The 15994-nt window shown below is 35.9% G+C and overlaps 1 protein-coding gene across 1 annotated transcript; it reads left to right on the top strand.

Annotated features, from left to right (window-relative positions):
- The first annotated feature begins 5392 nt into the window (after positions 1 to 5392).
- On the top strand, positions 5393 to 14814 carry LOC112157159 (E3 ubiquitin/ISG15 ligase TRIM25). The gene is made up of 8 exons (XM_024289744.2): positions 5393 to 6068; positions 8320 to 8415; positions 8484 to 8717; positions 8798 to 8966; positions 9076 to 9135; positions 10313 to 10498; positions 12692 to 12817; positions 14528 to 14814. The coding sequence occupies exons 1-8, from the start codon at positions 5466 to 5468 to the stop codon at positions 14671 to 14673; spliced, it is 1620 nt and encodes a 539-aa protein (XP_024145512.1). The 5' UTR covers positions 5393 to 5465; the 3' UTR covers positions 14674 to 14814.
- The last annotated feature ends 1180 nt before the right edge of the window (positions 14815 to 15994 follow it).

Raw genomic sequence — 15994 nt, 5'->3', positions numbered from 1 at the left:
ATGCTATATATCTAGTTCATAATTATGATACAAAGTTGCAATTTTAAAGTTTAAAAAAATGAGTTTTCAAGTGTTCAATAAATGTTTATCCTGTTCGGCCCGCGACTTAAGGTGTGTTTTGGATTTTGGCCCCCTGTGCGACTGACTTTGAGACCCCTGGTCTAAAGGGAAAAAGGTGGGATTCAGTTCTGCCACGAACAGCAACTTCAAATGAACAGCATTTGGTGTTTTTGGAGGTCGAAGCTCATCAGGGAAATGTCAGATTTTACTGACTTCCGTCAGTTCTTTGTGCTCCTGGTTGGAATCTGAATCTTATAACTTCTGTTCCGGCGGGGGCGTTTCCACTCCATCATTTTACAAGTTCTGAGTGAAGAACTAAAGTGATGAGTGACGGAGCAACAGTTCAGAGGCTCATCTGAACCTGGGCTCCTTCGTGGCCCATAGAAAGCATCGGTCAGTGTTTTCTATGCTCGGCACATTAATCTGATCGTCTGCAGGGTGGAGGGAAGTTTGTGAATGTGGAGTTTAATGAGGGTTGGTGTTTTGTGGAGGTGAGGTTCACTACTTTAATCGCCTCAGCGGGATCTGTCGTCTCACCCAAAGTACAATTTTAGGGTGAAAATGTGTTTATTTGTCTGTCATTGTTTGATTTAAATACAGTTGTTTATTTTAAAAAAAGAGTCTATAGCAGGGGTCTGCAACCTTCAACACTTAAAGAGCCATTTGAGTCAATTTCTCACCAACTACAACCCAGTAGGAGCCATAAAGTGTTAAATCACCATTTAGAAAACTAAATATTAAACTAATATTGAATTTTTGCTATTATGATAACTACAGAGTAAATATTGATTTTTGGCAGATATAAAACATAAAGAGTAAATAGCCTTTTTTTTCAAAATTTTGAACTGTTGGTAATTTTCGACAGAGGTTCAGCTGAAGTCCTTTCAAAATAAAATATATCCTTTACCACACCTCAGTGCAGAAAATGTAATGATGGGAAGTGTAATGTCAGCAGCGATTTAAAGAAAAGTTTATTTTAGCTATTGTGGTGGATCTCGGGCAGGAATTTGTAAATCCAATTAACTACAATTAAATTAGAAATGAACCGTTTTACCGTATTTTTCTAACAATGTGGTTCACTTAAAATCCTTGAATTTGTCCAAAACTGTGGATTCTGGTTGTACTTACTGACCACAACTTGATTTAAAAAAAAAAAAAAAAAAAAAACAGTCAAATGTTTGAGTCCGACTTAGTTAAACTCAAACCGCTTGTTGGAGCTTTACAGCTACCATGGTCAAGAGCCTCACAGAGTAATAGATTTCTTTTCTATTTTTGTGTACTTTACCACTTACTTGTTGCTTTACATTTACTTTTGAAAGCAAAAACATTTTTTTTAACCAGAAAGCCCCAACGGGGAGCTAAAAGAGCCACTTGTGGCTCCAGAGCTCCAGGTTGCAGACCCCTGGTCTATAGTACAATCATTTTGATAAAAATTAGGATTTAATCTTAAATTTTCACTTCCTATTCATTTAATATCAGGATTATTCTCAGGATTAAATAGTTGTGATTTTTTTCTTCTTATTTATCCACTGATTAATTTCTGAAATTGCTACTGGTGTTCAGTCAATGATTTATTGTTCAGTTGTTGATTTATACCTGAAATATCAACTTTTAGTCTTTTTAATCAGCTGGTGTAAAGAAACTTCTAACTTTTTTTCTGTTGATCTTATATTTAAGTGCCAAGTTTGGCTTAAATATTGTATTTCAACATTGTTTTAAATCATGAACCAAATTTTGATCTGACTCTGTAAAGCACTTTGGTTTTTCTCATGAAAATAAAGATGTTTGGAGACAAAAAATTGTTTTTATGGGTATTAAAAGTGCAGAACTTATGAATGATTTAGTTTTTGACAAATGGTGTACCATACTTGTATTCTAAATATTCACAATTACAAGTCAATGTGATAATGACTATGAATTCATACTGTTTGTACAACTCAACACTTTAGAAAAACAAAAGAAAAGTAGTGACCATTGTGTCTGAAGTACGTTTGAAATCCAGGGCACTATATGGTACCACACTATTTTTTTTATTATTATTTTTTTAATAGTTAGGGATTATGTTGGGAAGTCGGACATAGTGTTTTTTTAACAGTCAAAAGTAGGGGTGTTGCGGATCACGGATTATCCGTGGTCCGTACGGATCAGAAGCCACGGTTCGGGACACGGTTCGGACACGTGTGTACCGCGGACCACTCCGACCCCCACCCCCAGCGAGCGCACACACCTTGGGCTCTCATAATTTTAATCATTGTCCGTTCACATCAATGAAATTCTGTCAAATTCCTGTAAATCCTCTTTGTTTTGACCAGCGCTGAAGTAACAGCTTCACGGTTATTTCTTAAAGTCTGTTCCTGAATCTCCCGCTGCGTGTGGGCGGAGCTTTCAGCGCTTTTCCTGCATAGAGAATTTGGTGTCGGCCGCCACCAGCTCCTGGAAAAGGGGGGATGTGGCTGATTCTAGGAGCCCAGACTGAGAGAGAGTCCACGGAGACCCGAATGATGACAAAATGATACAACAGAAAAAATAATTTCAGTAAACCAATAACCAATATATAATCGCAAATATTTTGATTTTAATGTCAAGGTAACAATAATTATATATTTTGTTTTGGAAACATCGTCTGTGGACCCCCCTTCCTCTTAATTGAAAATGGTTCGGTCCGACTGGACTATTCTTCCACAGCTGTTTGTTACCGTCAGACCCACAGAGTTTAAGGGAGAGAAGACACGCTTTAAAATCAGGAGTTTAAACACCTGATTTAGAGGAGAACCTCCGTGAAAAAAGAAAAAAGGAGACAGTCTGTCTATTGCCGCGCGGAAAGGAGAGAGTGCTCGTAAACGGACAAGGGGGCGGGGCCATGAATTTGAGGGTTTCTTCTGAAGCTTTTGTATGGAGCTTCAAACTAGAATAATTTGTTGTTTTATTGTGTATCAAAATTAGGCTTGTTAGTTACATTTCTGTTTTATAATGAGGTGATCTATAGTAAAATATGTAAATTGAAAGAATGTTCAATAAAGTTACATAATAATAATAATAAAATAAACTTGTTAAGGTATACAAATCTGAAGTCCCCACGAGACACCACCACCTTATTTTAAGCCAGGAAAAACCCTGCAGCTTCCGTCACAAACTTTACTCAACTTGACGCGGATGGATAGATATCAGGTTTATTTAATGTTAAGACCTGAATAAAAGCATCAGTACACGTTTCAATTTCTGGATTCAAAGAATACATCCGTAATGGACATGATTTTATGGCAAGCCAAAAAGATCACCAGGAAAAGCGGGTGCAACAGTGCCACGTTTTACAGATAATTATTATTATTTTAAATATTTAAATGTCCCCATTTGGCGAGTGGGATCAGAACATTTGTATTTCAAGTGAACACCAGATAGATTTGGTATTTTCAAAACTATTTTTAAGCATTCTTTTCTCTGTTTTTGTAGATTTGTATGTATTCAGAAACTACAAGTTTTAGCATTTTGCTTGTGTTCAAACTTTAAAGATTTTTTGTTTTAATAAATAGGCCTCAGTGAGCAAAAGTTTTGAACTTTTGTGTAAGGGAAGTACTTTATATTCATTTTGAATATATGATTTGAAACGTTTCCAAAAATTAATTTAGCTTTCATGTTGTTGTTGTTGTTGTTGTTGTTGGTGGTGGTGTTTTTTTTGTTGTTTTTTTTTTAAACTTTTTACTGATCCGAAAAGTGATCCGAACCGTGACCCTAAAACCGTGACACGATCCGAACCGTGAGTTTTGTGATCCGCAACACCCCTAGTCAAAAGTAAGTTTATTTCATTCAAATCACAGTGGTGCTGCTACAGTATGGAGGACCAATAGAGCCAAAATTAAATATATATATACACACAATTCAATTATTTGAAAAAAATATATACTGGCATTAAATAAATAAAACTTGAAATCAATCAATAAATATTTAAATATGTCATTAAACTATTAAAATAGCCATTAAAAAGCACATTTAAATATTTCATGATATAGTTAATAATTTCATGGCCCAGTATGGGCTGGAAGAGAGAATTTAAATACATATATTTAATTTTAAATAAATAAATGTCATTATTTAAAATTGGCATTAAAAAACTAAAAGTGAAAATCTTTAAATGTTTAAACATATATGACATTAAAATATTAAAATAACCATTAAAAAGTACATTTAATTTTTTGTAGCATATTTAATTATTTCATGACTCAGTATGGGCTTAAAGAGAAAAATTGAAATAAATATATTTAATATGAAATAATTAAATAAATGTGTCATTAATTATTTAAAATTGGCATTTAATAAATAAAAGTGTAATTAAATGTGTCAATATTTAATTAAAATGAGATTTTAAATTATTTAAGAAATATTTATTTATTTAATGATTATTTATGAAACACTTCAGGGGTGATAAGTGACTCCTGCTACCAGGCAGGACAAGCCCCGAACCTCTGTGAAGAAACAGCATCACTGTGGTTTTCCTGCGGACGTGGAACGAGAAGGAGCTACGAACAAGCGACCCTCACTAAAGTTCTACAGTTCACCAAAACAATGTTTAGAGCGTGTATGTGTGTCAGGTTCCAGACAAAACCTTAAAACCTCCAGAGTTTCATGAAACAGAAGAGCAGCTCTCAGATTCTCTGAAGGATCTGAGTTAGACACGCCCATATAATGTGAGTTAGGCCCGCCCACTGAGTTTGACAGATTTAATTAAATGGTGTGCCCGTTGCCCAGACCATGAAATGTTTAATAAAATCATGAAATAAATAAATGTTTCTAAAATAAATTAATTTAATATTGACATTTAATGACACTTTTATTTAATTCCAATTTTAGATAATTAATGGTAAATGTATTTAATTATTAGTTATTTGTTGAAATATGTCTCTTCCAGCCCTCACTGGGTCATGAAACAATTAAATTTATCATGAAATATTTAAATGTGCTTTTTAATGGTTATTTCGATATTTAAATGCCATATATTTTTAAACATGTATTTATTGATATCCACTTTTATTCATGTAATATTTATTTTAATAATTAATGACACATTTATTTAATTTTTTTGTATTAAATATATTTATTTCAATTTTTCTCTTTGGACGTGTAATTGGCCATGAAATAATTAAGTATTTCATTAAAAATTTAAATGTGCTTTTTAATTGCTATTCTGATATTTTAATGCCATATAAATTTAAACGTTTATTTATTTCAACTTTTACTCATTTAATGGCTATTTTAAATAATTAATGACACATTTATTTCATTATTTAATGGTGTATATATTTTTTTCATTTTGACTCTTTAAGACCTCCATACCAAACAGGCAGTTAGGTTTCGTTTCTCCCTCGTGAAGTGCGTCATCGTCTTCGCTCGGAGCAGCAGCTGTTTTAACGATGGCGGAAGAGGTCGAGTCTCCTCTGTGTTCTCTGGAGGAGGAGCTGACCTGCAGCATCTGCTTGAGCCCCTTCGACTGTCCGGTCACCATCCCCTGCGGACACAACTTCTGCCAGGACTGCCTGCTCGCCTCCTGGGAGGACTGCAGCTACAGCTGCCCTCAATGTCGGACCATGTTCCCCATCAGGCCAGAGCTGAAGAAGAACACGGTCCTCAGCACCGTGGTGGAGGCCTTCAAGCAGAAGTCATCGACCATCCCGACCGAGAAGGAGACCAAAGCTGAGGAGCCGAGCAAACCCGAGGAGAAGCATGTGGTGCTCTGCGACACCTGCATGCAGGCGGAGGCCTCCAAGACCTGCCTCACCTGCATGGCCTCCTACTGCGAGGAGCACCTGCGGCCTCACCGGGAGAACCCCACCTTCCGCGTCCACCAGCTGATCGAGCCTGTGGGGGATTTATCCGAACACATCTGCTCCGAACACCACAAGCTGATGGAGCATTTCTGCACGGAGCACCAGCGTCTGATCTGCAGCTCCTGCCTCCAGCAGCTCCACAAGTCCTGCTCCTTCTCCTCTCCGGAGGAGCAGAGGAGCCTGAAGGAGGCAAGTCTTTCTCCACACCTCCACTCTGTCTGCCTCTATTGGACTAAATGTGATGAAACGGCTCAAATATGTAACAACTATATATACTGTATAAAAAACAAACTTTTTAAAATGTCTTTTCAGCTAAGATCTCCTTTAACCAATAGGGGGCGCCTTTCACACCGACAACTCCCATAAGGAGAACTTTAAACAATAAAACTTTACAATAAAGCTGTGAAAAGACTTCTGAGGTCAAAGTCAATGAAAAACCAGATTGAAAATGTGAAAAATATGCGTTGTAAAATTTTATTGGGTACAAAAAAGAACCTTTTAATGGAATCGATTATTTTTTCCTAATTAGTCGACTAATTTGGTCATGCACAAAGTGGATGTAAAACACACATCTTAACCACCATTAGCTGTCCTTCATTAGTTTCTGGCATTAAAACGAGACTTAAATCAAACTAGAAAAGTTGCATTACCTGCAATAATGCTAGTGTGAATGTTTTTTGCTGAAAGTAGTCACTGAATATACTGAAGCTTTTTGCTCAAAATGGTGATGCTATTGACTTTAATTGCTGAAGGGATTTACTGAAAATGCAAAAGCTACTTGCAAAATATTAAATTTGCTAGATTGGAAATTTCATTAAAAATTTAATTTCATATAAAAAGCACTGAAGTTTACCTACATTTCTGTAAAAAACTGTAGTAAAATTGCTTAAAAATCCGTAATACAAACCAATTTAGTAAACAAATATTTTGTGTGTTGCTTTAATACGAGTTAAACTCTAAATTCACCCAAAAAATCTTAGTAGATTCCAAAGAAGCCAAAAAAAACTAGATCGTCGTTTAAATATTAGCTAAACTCCAAAATAGCCTAGAAATCCTCAGTAAGCTAAATTAGTCAAAAATATTAGCTTGTAGCAAAAATAGAAGCTAAATTCTAAATTAGCTTATAAAATCCTCAGTAGATAACAAATTAGCCAAAACTTTACCATATTGCATTTTTTTTGCTAAATTCCAAATTACCTTAAAAAACACAGTAGATTCCAAATTAGCCAAAAAAAAAGCTAGTACATTTCTTAAATACTATCTAAACTCCAAAATATCCTAACATTTTTCAATAAACTAAATTAGTCTAAAATGTTAGCTTAGCTTGTTTTAAAATAGAAGCCAAACTCAAAATTAGTCTATAAAAACTTCAGTAGATGACAATTTAGCCTAAAACCGTTAGCATGTTGCTAAAATATTAAGTAAGGTTAGTTTTTTTTAAATTCCTATAAAAGATGAAAACATAGCCCATGAAAATACTTAAAGACTTGTTGCTAATCTAGTTAAAATATTTAAATTTGAAGACGTTCTCATTCATTTCCTATGGGGAATATTTTGCTCAATATTTAAAAAACTTTAAAGTTTATGAATCCAAAAAAAACGAGCAGTAATTTCCTAAACAAGCTGACTGTTTCGATAGCAAAATTTCTGGAAGTGTGATTGAGTTTTACGTGCCAAAAAACGTACGGAAAGGAGAATCACTATGGTGTGTGTCGAGTCTTTTGGTCTCCTCCAGCTCCTGCCTGACTCGATAGGCTTTGTTTTCCAAAGGACGTGGAATCAACTCAGTCGTTCAACCATTTTGCTTTTCTTTCTGTTTATTTTGGCAGATTGATGATTGATAAATGATAGGTTGAAGACCTTTAAAGAAGGAAGTTGATATCTCAATCAAACATTTCAGCCAACTCAGCATGTCAAACAAATGTCAAAATACTCTTAGGTTTAACTCAGGACTAACAAGCAAAGCAATCAACATAAAACAACAAATTCTTATAGTCCATAAATTCATTTAGTCCATACCGGTTGTGTCTTTGGTTTGTATTCTGGAGCTGAAGTGGAATCAGATCAAACAGAGATGCAGGTGTGAAAGCTCTTTTCAGTGGTGAATGAGGTGAGGTGGGTGTTTGTTTTTTCATGGGGATGTCCGGCCCGGGTGGAGATGATCTCTGCTTGAACGTGACCGAGTGAATACTTACTAAGCAATCACACAATTAGACCGGCATCTCAAACAAGGAACTATTTTTAACAACTTTTGGTCTCACTGACTCAAATATAAAAAAGCAATTTTTTCATTTTTTTGGTGCTGAACGCTCACAACATTGCTCAACTTTACTACAATCAATATAATATAAAGAAACGACAAATCGACTATTAAATTAGTCGACTATTACTTGAAACGTGGTGATGGGTTTCATCTCAGTCCTTTTTTTTGTTTCTGCAGAATGATTTCCGAGCAAAGCTGAGTTTGCTGAACGAGAAGATCGAGAGGACAGATCACGTTGTCTTCCAGATAAATGACATGCAGAGCAAGCTTAAGGTAACCTCGTCACTGTGCTAGCAGCAGACGTGGACGGTCCGTCATCTCCAGCCGTTCCTCTGTTCTAGGATGCTGCGAACAGCAGGAAGACGGCGATGTCGGCTGCGTATCAGCAGCTGAAGGACATGCTGGCTCAAGACGAGCGCGCTGCCCTGCACGAGCTGGACTGCGAGCTGGAGAAGGGTCAGGAGAAGCTTCAGCACTTCGCCAAGAGGTTTTCAGAGAACAACGAGAAGATGAGGACGGCTAGGGAGGGCATCAACGAGCTGATGGGCCGGGCGCAGACCACAGCCTTTCTGCAGGTGGAGACCATCCTGGAACGAAACTGTAAAATGGAATGAAAAAACCCCAATACTAATGAATATCTTATATGTCTTTACAGGCCTCCTTTGAACTTCCAAAGGTCATAAAGTTTGACCCCTATGCGCCTCGGATCAACCTGGACTCTGAAAGAGTGACGGCAGCTCACAGCTTTGCTGCTGACCTGAAGGCGAGTCTGATGGAGATCCTTTCACAGCCCTTCGAGGCCCGACCACCACTCCTCACATCTGGTAACTGAAGGACTTTCGTTTTTAGGATCGATCTTTGGCTTTTCTCGCCCCTGTTCGAGTATAAATGTGTGAGTGAGCGGAACGATGGCAGAATCCATTTGTTTTCCAGGTGATGCCGAATCCTCCGGGTCTGAATCCGAACCTGAAAGTACCGAGGATGAACCATCGGGTATGTCTCTGTTTAAAGAAGGTTCTTCCTGCATTTTGCAACTCAATCTATTATTGAAAATTATTATCTGAACATGGTCTCAGGAAAAGCACTAACATTTTTTTCATTAAAAAAATGTCAATTCTTGAAATAAACCAATCAAATCAGAAATGAAGTACAAACGTCTCACCCTTTAAACGCATGTTGCAAGTTAACCCTTTAACACCCTCGCTGAGGGTGGTGTGAACGTAGCTTTAGAAGTGATGTTCTCGTTCACTAGCTAAACACGGATTGTTGATCAGATTTGCTTTTTAACTTTCAAGTTTCATTTAAGTATTGGGGTCAGCAACCTTTAATCCTAAAAGACCCATTTGGGTTTGTTTTCTACAGATCAAAACCTAGAAGGAACCACATAGTCTTACTTTAGCCTTTAAGAAATTTGGATTTTTCATTCATGACCTTCTTTTTTTTAAAATAATAAACATGAATTATGACTATTTTTGGCACGAACAAAAGCAAAATCATAAAAAGAAAATAGCATCTCTCAAAATGTGATATAAAAAAAAATATATATATATATGACAGAAGCTCAAATAAGTTATTTTCAAGGTAAAAGATGCTCTGTGCAAAGCCAGGTCATCTCAATGGAGCTCTGGGCAGTTAGTAACCTGTGCAGCATAACTCATAAAAGATTATATTTTTTACCAAAGTTTTGTTTTGCATATAAAATCTGTTGATTCTGGAGGCAGAGTTGAGCAAACGAGACGTCTTCAGGTCAACGGGATGTAAAAACCTACATAGTTTATCATCCATCAGACATCAATTTGTACATTTAATTAATCTGAATTACATAAATGCTAACTTACTTAAAAAAAATACTAATTTATTTTTCTTTTATTCATTTATTTTTTTGTTCTTATTCCCCTCTTTATCCTCAGCAGTCTTACACTGCTGGGTTTTGTTATTTTAGTTTGTGGTTGGTAGTCTTAGTTTGCGGGCTTTGTTTATTTGTTTTTCGGTAGTTTTGATTAGGGGCATCGACATGTCTGGGTCAGCAGTCTCCCTGACTTATTTTATGTTTGACCAAAGAGCCACATGTGGATCTGGAGACCTAGTAATTAGTTCAACCTGAATGTTCTGAGGTAAAAGCTGAACTTCTTGCTTCAAGTGATCCATGTTTACTCGTTTCCTTTTAAAGGCCATTCGGCACCAGAGCAGCCTCCGAAGGAAGGAGGTTTTCCCAGCCTCAACACCCCTGCGCCTCCGACCGTCCACACCATTTACCAGCAGGTTCCAGTCCCCGTCTACATGCAGCCTCAGCAGTCGTGGAATAAAATGCATTACAATCAGTTCGGTTCTTCTGGCTTTTCACCGGGGCGTCAGAGTGAGTAAAAGACAGACGCTCCGGCGTCTTCTCTCATGATTCTATCCCCATTACACTGCTGGGAATTGTGTTTTTCTTCTAAAATCCAAGTTGGTCAACACAAATGATGACTCTTGGTAAACTAAAGGATCAAATTGACCATTTGATTCTCAAAAAAACATCTAGTTCAACCAATTGGTGGTGTGGAATGCCTCACTTTGGCTCCATTCGTGACCTTTTCTCAAAACATTGTTGCTCCAAGTCTCACTGAAGTTCACAGAGGACAAAATATTTAATTTTTTATTATTTTTTAGGGCTGCCACAAACAATTATTTTATTAGTCGTCTAATCACTGATTATTTTTACCGATTAGTCGACTAATCTGGTCATGCGCAAAGTGAATGTAAAGTCTTAACCATCATTAGCTTTAAACCAACTAAAAATGAAGACAATTAAGATGATAGTTTATTAAACTTTTAATGAATTATGCAGCCTCTGTCCTTCATTTATCTGATTAAAACAAGAATAAATCAAATGAGAGAGAATAGAATATACTTTCCATCAAACTCATTTTGACAGGTGACCTTTGACCCTACACCAACCATCAAACTAGTTTTGACAGATGCCCCGCCCCTCAAGATGACGTAACAATTTAATATATAAAGGGTATATAGGGTCAAAGGTCACCTGTCAAAATGAGTTTAATGGAAAGTATATTCCTGATCTCTCTAATGAGGTCGGCGTCTGATACAAGGAACTATTTTTCACTTAAGACAAAAGTTTTGGTCTCACCGACTCAGATAATGGAAAAAAATGCATTTTTCTCAGCTAATATCCCATCATCCCTTTGTTTAGGCGCTCTCCCACTAGCTTACAGCCCCTCACACCCCCCGCCTAACCAAAATGGTCAGCAATATCAGAGCTTGAAATTTAAATTTTAAACGGCACCTTATTTTTCAAAGCTTCCATTTCTTTTTTTTAATGTTTACATCCTTTTACATTATATTTTTTAAATTATAGTGCAACATGGTGTTTTTATGATTTAGGATTTGTAATCTGGTTCTGTGGCTTTGAACTGGTTCATTTTAGTTCCTTCGCTATGGAGCTAAATTGGGGCCAAAATTATTTGGAACCTAAATAAAACAACTTGAAAAAATATTGTTGTTTGTCTAAAGAAAAAAGTTAAATTTCCAAACTTTTTGCTATTCTAAAATTAACTTAATTTACTGCTTGAAATGTTCATTTTTTTTTAAGTTTCAAAACCAAGTTTAAACAAAACCAAAAAAAATTCTTTTTTTTTTTTTTTTTTTTCCCAAATCTGAAAATAGTATTTTCAAAAGTTGGGGCACGTTTGGGCGCCATTTTCTGACCATAATTATCACAGTTCTCAGACTGAAGTTACCACCCTTATTGATTTTGATTGGTCCTTCGTGTTAGCCCCGCTCCAACGCGCCACAAAGGGGCCAAAAACTTTGAAACTGAAATTTTCAGATTCAAAAATGAAAAAAAGAGTGAAAAAAAAACAGAAACTGAAAAAAAAGTTATGAAATTAAAATTTTGAGTTTTGAAACCTAAAAAATTGAACATTTGAAGCTGAAAATAATCAGGTTTATTTTAGAATAGCAAAAAGTTTTGGACATTTTACTTTTTTTTTTTTTTGGCCATCCAGCAATATTTTTTTCGATTTGTTTTATTTGGGTTTCAAATTATATTGGCCCCAATATAGCTCCATACTCCTCCTGTTGTCTGAAGTAAACAGATTTGTAGATTGTAGACTCCTGGCCACTAATGACACTCGCTGGTTCAATAAAAAACAGCCTCAGAACAAATCCAGTTTCATACCGAACTTTTGATTTTTCACAAATTTGGTCTCCAGAAAGTTAGGCAAACAATTAAAACCTCCACAGTTGCTCTTGTACTCAAGAAAATTAAACTGCCTCCACCTGGAATAAATAGTGTTTGGGTACAAGATACGCCTCTTTCAGGTCTAAAAACCCACGCTTTGATCATTTTTTAAGTTCTCAGATGTGCTTATGTGAAATGTCCAACTGTCACTCAACCGAAACCGTCCTCGAAAATGACTTATTTTTATTTTGGCTTAAAATGGTTTAATCAACATTAAAAGAACTCTGGGAACGCTTTGAAAATGGATGGAAATCAAAGAGGGATTTGAAGAAAAAAAGCTCTTACTCAAGTATTTTTCCTCACTTTCAGACTTTCATGGACAAAAGTTTAAGAAACCTTCATCAGGAAAGAAGGACACGAAAGGCCCCCACAAGCCTGCTCAAAAAGCTCATCAAAACAGTGGAGGAGACCGGAGCCAGACTCCCCAAAATAAAGGTAAGTCCTGCTGTGTTTGGGTTAAAAAGAAAATCTGAACTGAATAAACAGCAACAGTTTTTTTTTTAAATTTAACTCAACAAAAGTCATCACTTCTGATTTTAAAACAGGATCTTCACATTGAATCACTGAAACCGCCTGATAAAGTTGAATTAATGTGTCATCTTCACTGTGGAAAAGTTCCTGGTTTCTTAAAGTAGAAATTTATGCCAGCATGAGCAAAAGAATGTAAACGTCGAGGACCCAGAACATAGCCTTGGGGAACTCCCAGTTTAACATTTTATCTTTTAATTTCTGTAGAATATCATATGAAAGTCCAACAGCCGATCTTCTATTTTAAAGGTCAACCAGAGTTGTCTGTAACAGTTCATTAATTTGCCTCTGAGTTGAATATTTGAACACTCAAAGATGCAACTTTATACTTACATTCCTTTACAAATCTTTTCCATCAAAAAAGTGCACCAAGAACATGTTAAAAACACAGTTTTCATTGAGTCGAGGCCCGGGGGCCGGTAACGGCCCTCTGGGTAATTCCATCCGGCCCTCCAGATTTTATTTTTTTGTTATTAATGGCCCGATGTTATCTTGCGCTTATTTCTAACCTGTATTATTTGGACAAAATATATTTTTATGGAAATTAAATATTAAGTTATTTAAGGTTTAAGTTGATTTATTCTGGAATTATAATGCAGCCTTTTTATTATTCATTATTATGTTAAAAAGATACGATTTTGAAGTTTTAAAAATTGGCATTCTGATAGTTTTTTTGGACTATTTTGACATTCAGCAAAATTGTTTGATTTTTTTTTTAGTTTAGCTAACATTGTATCTACATGCTAGCTGCTTTGGCTAATTAAGTTTTTTTTTCATATTTTTTGTTTGTTTTAATTTTTAGGCTGTTTTTGAGTTTAGCTAATATTTCAGCTACACGCTAGCTGTCTTGGCTAACTTAGACTTGTTTTTTGTTTTTTTTTTAGGTTGTTTTGGAGTTTAGCTATTTTTTTCAGCTACATGCTAGCTTTTTTTTGCTAACCTAAGTTTTTTTTTTTTAGCTTTTTAGGCTAATTTGTCATTTAGCTAATATTTTAACTGGCTATCAGCTTCAGAGTATTAGTTTCAGCGTTTTTAGCTATCAGCACTAGCGTCTTCAGTTACCAAATTCAGTTTACAGCATTCACACTAGCATTATCGCAGGTAATGCTATATATCTAGTTCATATTTATGTTAAGTTTACAGTTCAAACTGTTTATCCTGTTCGGCCCGCGACCTACAGTGTGTTTTGGATTTTGGACCCCTGTGAGATTGAGTTTCACACCCCTGCTTTAAAGGGTAACCAAACAGGGAAGTTGGAGGCTGACTCCTCCCACAGCTGATAATTGAAAATCAACTCAGAGGGGGGGGAGGGGCTTGGGGAACAGGACTGTTCTCATTACTGGAGCTGCAGATCATGGCGTGGGACTTAAATGGTTTGACCAATCATGAAATTCAAATGTAATACTTGATTCAACCTGTAGGACACTGATGGTTATTGACTATAATTTTAAGAATTAAGCAATTTTATTTTAATTTGTCAAAAAATTGGCAATGAAACCCCATTTATAGAGGTTAAAAGCCAAAAAATAGTTGATTTAGGGTTTGGTTACCCTTTAGGGAGTACTCTTTGTAATATCTTTAGAGCAACACACAGCTGAAGTGACTGTTTCCCTGCAGGAGAGGGTCGAAAACCCCCCAGTGCTTCAGGAGGTCAGAAACCCGCTGCTGCAGGACCGAGATCCACCAAAGAAGGCAAACCCGGCGGCCGTCCTCCTTCAGCCAAACCGCCGGGACAACAGCACCATCCTAAGAGGAACAAGTAGAAGAACAGTAAACATTCCGCTTCTGCTCACTTCAGATGTTTAAGTCATCTGATCTCAAAATATAATGTTGCACTTGTAATTTTAATTTTTTTTTTTGCTTGTCTAAAATAAAAAGTATCTTCACATTTCTTCTTCCAGCCACTTATGTTACAGTTTTTCCTTTCATGTCAAACTTCTTCTAAACTCTCAACCTGAGGCTGCAGGTCAACATGTTTGTCCTTCCATTGTGGCATTTTAGTTTAGGGAAAATAATGTTTTTAATTTAAATAAGTAAAGTTCAAAACAAGTAAGCAGTAAAGTAGAAGGAACCTTTCACTCTGCAAGGCTCTTTGACTACATTACCCATAATTCTCTAACTAAAATGGTTCATTTGTAGTTTGACAAGTCGTATTGAAACATTTTGACAGACTTGTGAGCGCTGATCATGACTGAAAATCAATTGGAGGTCAGGTCAACCTGAATTTATTTTTAAGGAGCACCAAATTTTAAGGCGGATTTTCTATTTTTGATCAAATCAAAGGATTTTAAGTGTGAAAAAATGCACTAATTAAATAAAATTTCATTTGAAAATTTCTTGCAAATTTGCACCACAAACTGTAAAATAAAGTTTTTTTTAATCACTACTGACATTATAATACTATATTTGGTGTGTTGAGATGATCTTATGTGCCAAAGGATGTCTTTTATTTTGAAAGGAAGTTATGTGAACCTCCATAAAACGTTAAAATAATATTTAGAAAAAAAACCCACTTTTTTTTGTCTTTTATTTACGAAAAAACTGTAACTTGTTTGTACTCACAAAAAAAAAACCTGAATCCAAATCAGTCTTAATTTTCTAAAGGGTGAAGTCAGACTTTGTGACCCGATTGTCTCTTTAGATTTGGAAGGTGAACTAAACTAGATCTAATGTTCACTGACACTTCAGGTTTACAGTTTCCACAGCATCTGTTTTTTTTACATTTTATCGTGCTCTTTAACACTTTTAACTGCTGGAATTGTTAGAATTAAAGAGGAAGAAGACTGAATTGTATCTTCACGACCGTCTGGTGTCGGTTTTAAAATCTTTCTACGGTGGCCCTGAAGTCCAAATCACTCGACTTAAGATCACAACGACAAACAAGCAAATCAGATAATGAAAAACGTTAAACTAGTGCTGTGGATGTTAACACTCTAACACACGATTATTAATTAAAAAAATGCATTAAAATCCATTAACCTAATCAGAGCTTTAGTCCTTCGTTTCGCCTCAGCGGTGCCGACATCCACATTAAAACACTTCCTCACTTATGGCTATTTGCAAAAGAAATACATTTTCAGTACT

The sequence above is a fragment of the Oryzias melastigma genome, linkage group LG1 (genome assembly GCF_002922805.2).
Source record: "Oryzias melastigma strain HK-1 linkage group LG1, ASM292280v2, whole genome shotgun sequence".
NCBI classification, from domain to species: domain Eukaryota; kingdom Metazoa; phylum Chordata; class Actinopteri; order Beloniformes; family Adrianichthyidae; genus Oryzias; species Oryzias melastigma.
This window is presented reverse-complemented; position numbering and strand designations above follow the sequence as displayed.

Excerpts from the sequence above, each read along its gene's own strand:
- LOC112157159 (XM_024289744.2), top strand. The coding sequence starts at position 5,466 with ATGGCGGAAGAGGTCGAGTCTCCTCTGTGTTCTCTGGAGGAGGAGCTG. Across the intron at positions 8,416-8,483 it reads ACATGCAGAGCAAGCTTAAG|GATGCTGCGAACAGCAGGAA; the intron begins GTAACCTCGTCA and ends CCTCTGTTCTAG. Across the intron at positions 10,499-12,691 it reads CTTTTCACCGGGGCGTCAGA|ACTTTCATGGACAAAAGTTT; the intron begins GTGAGTAAAAGA and ends CCTCACTTTCAG.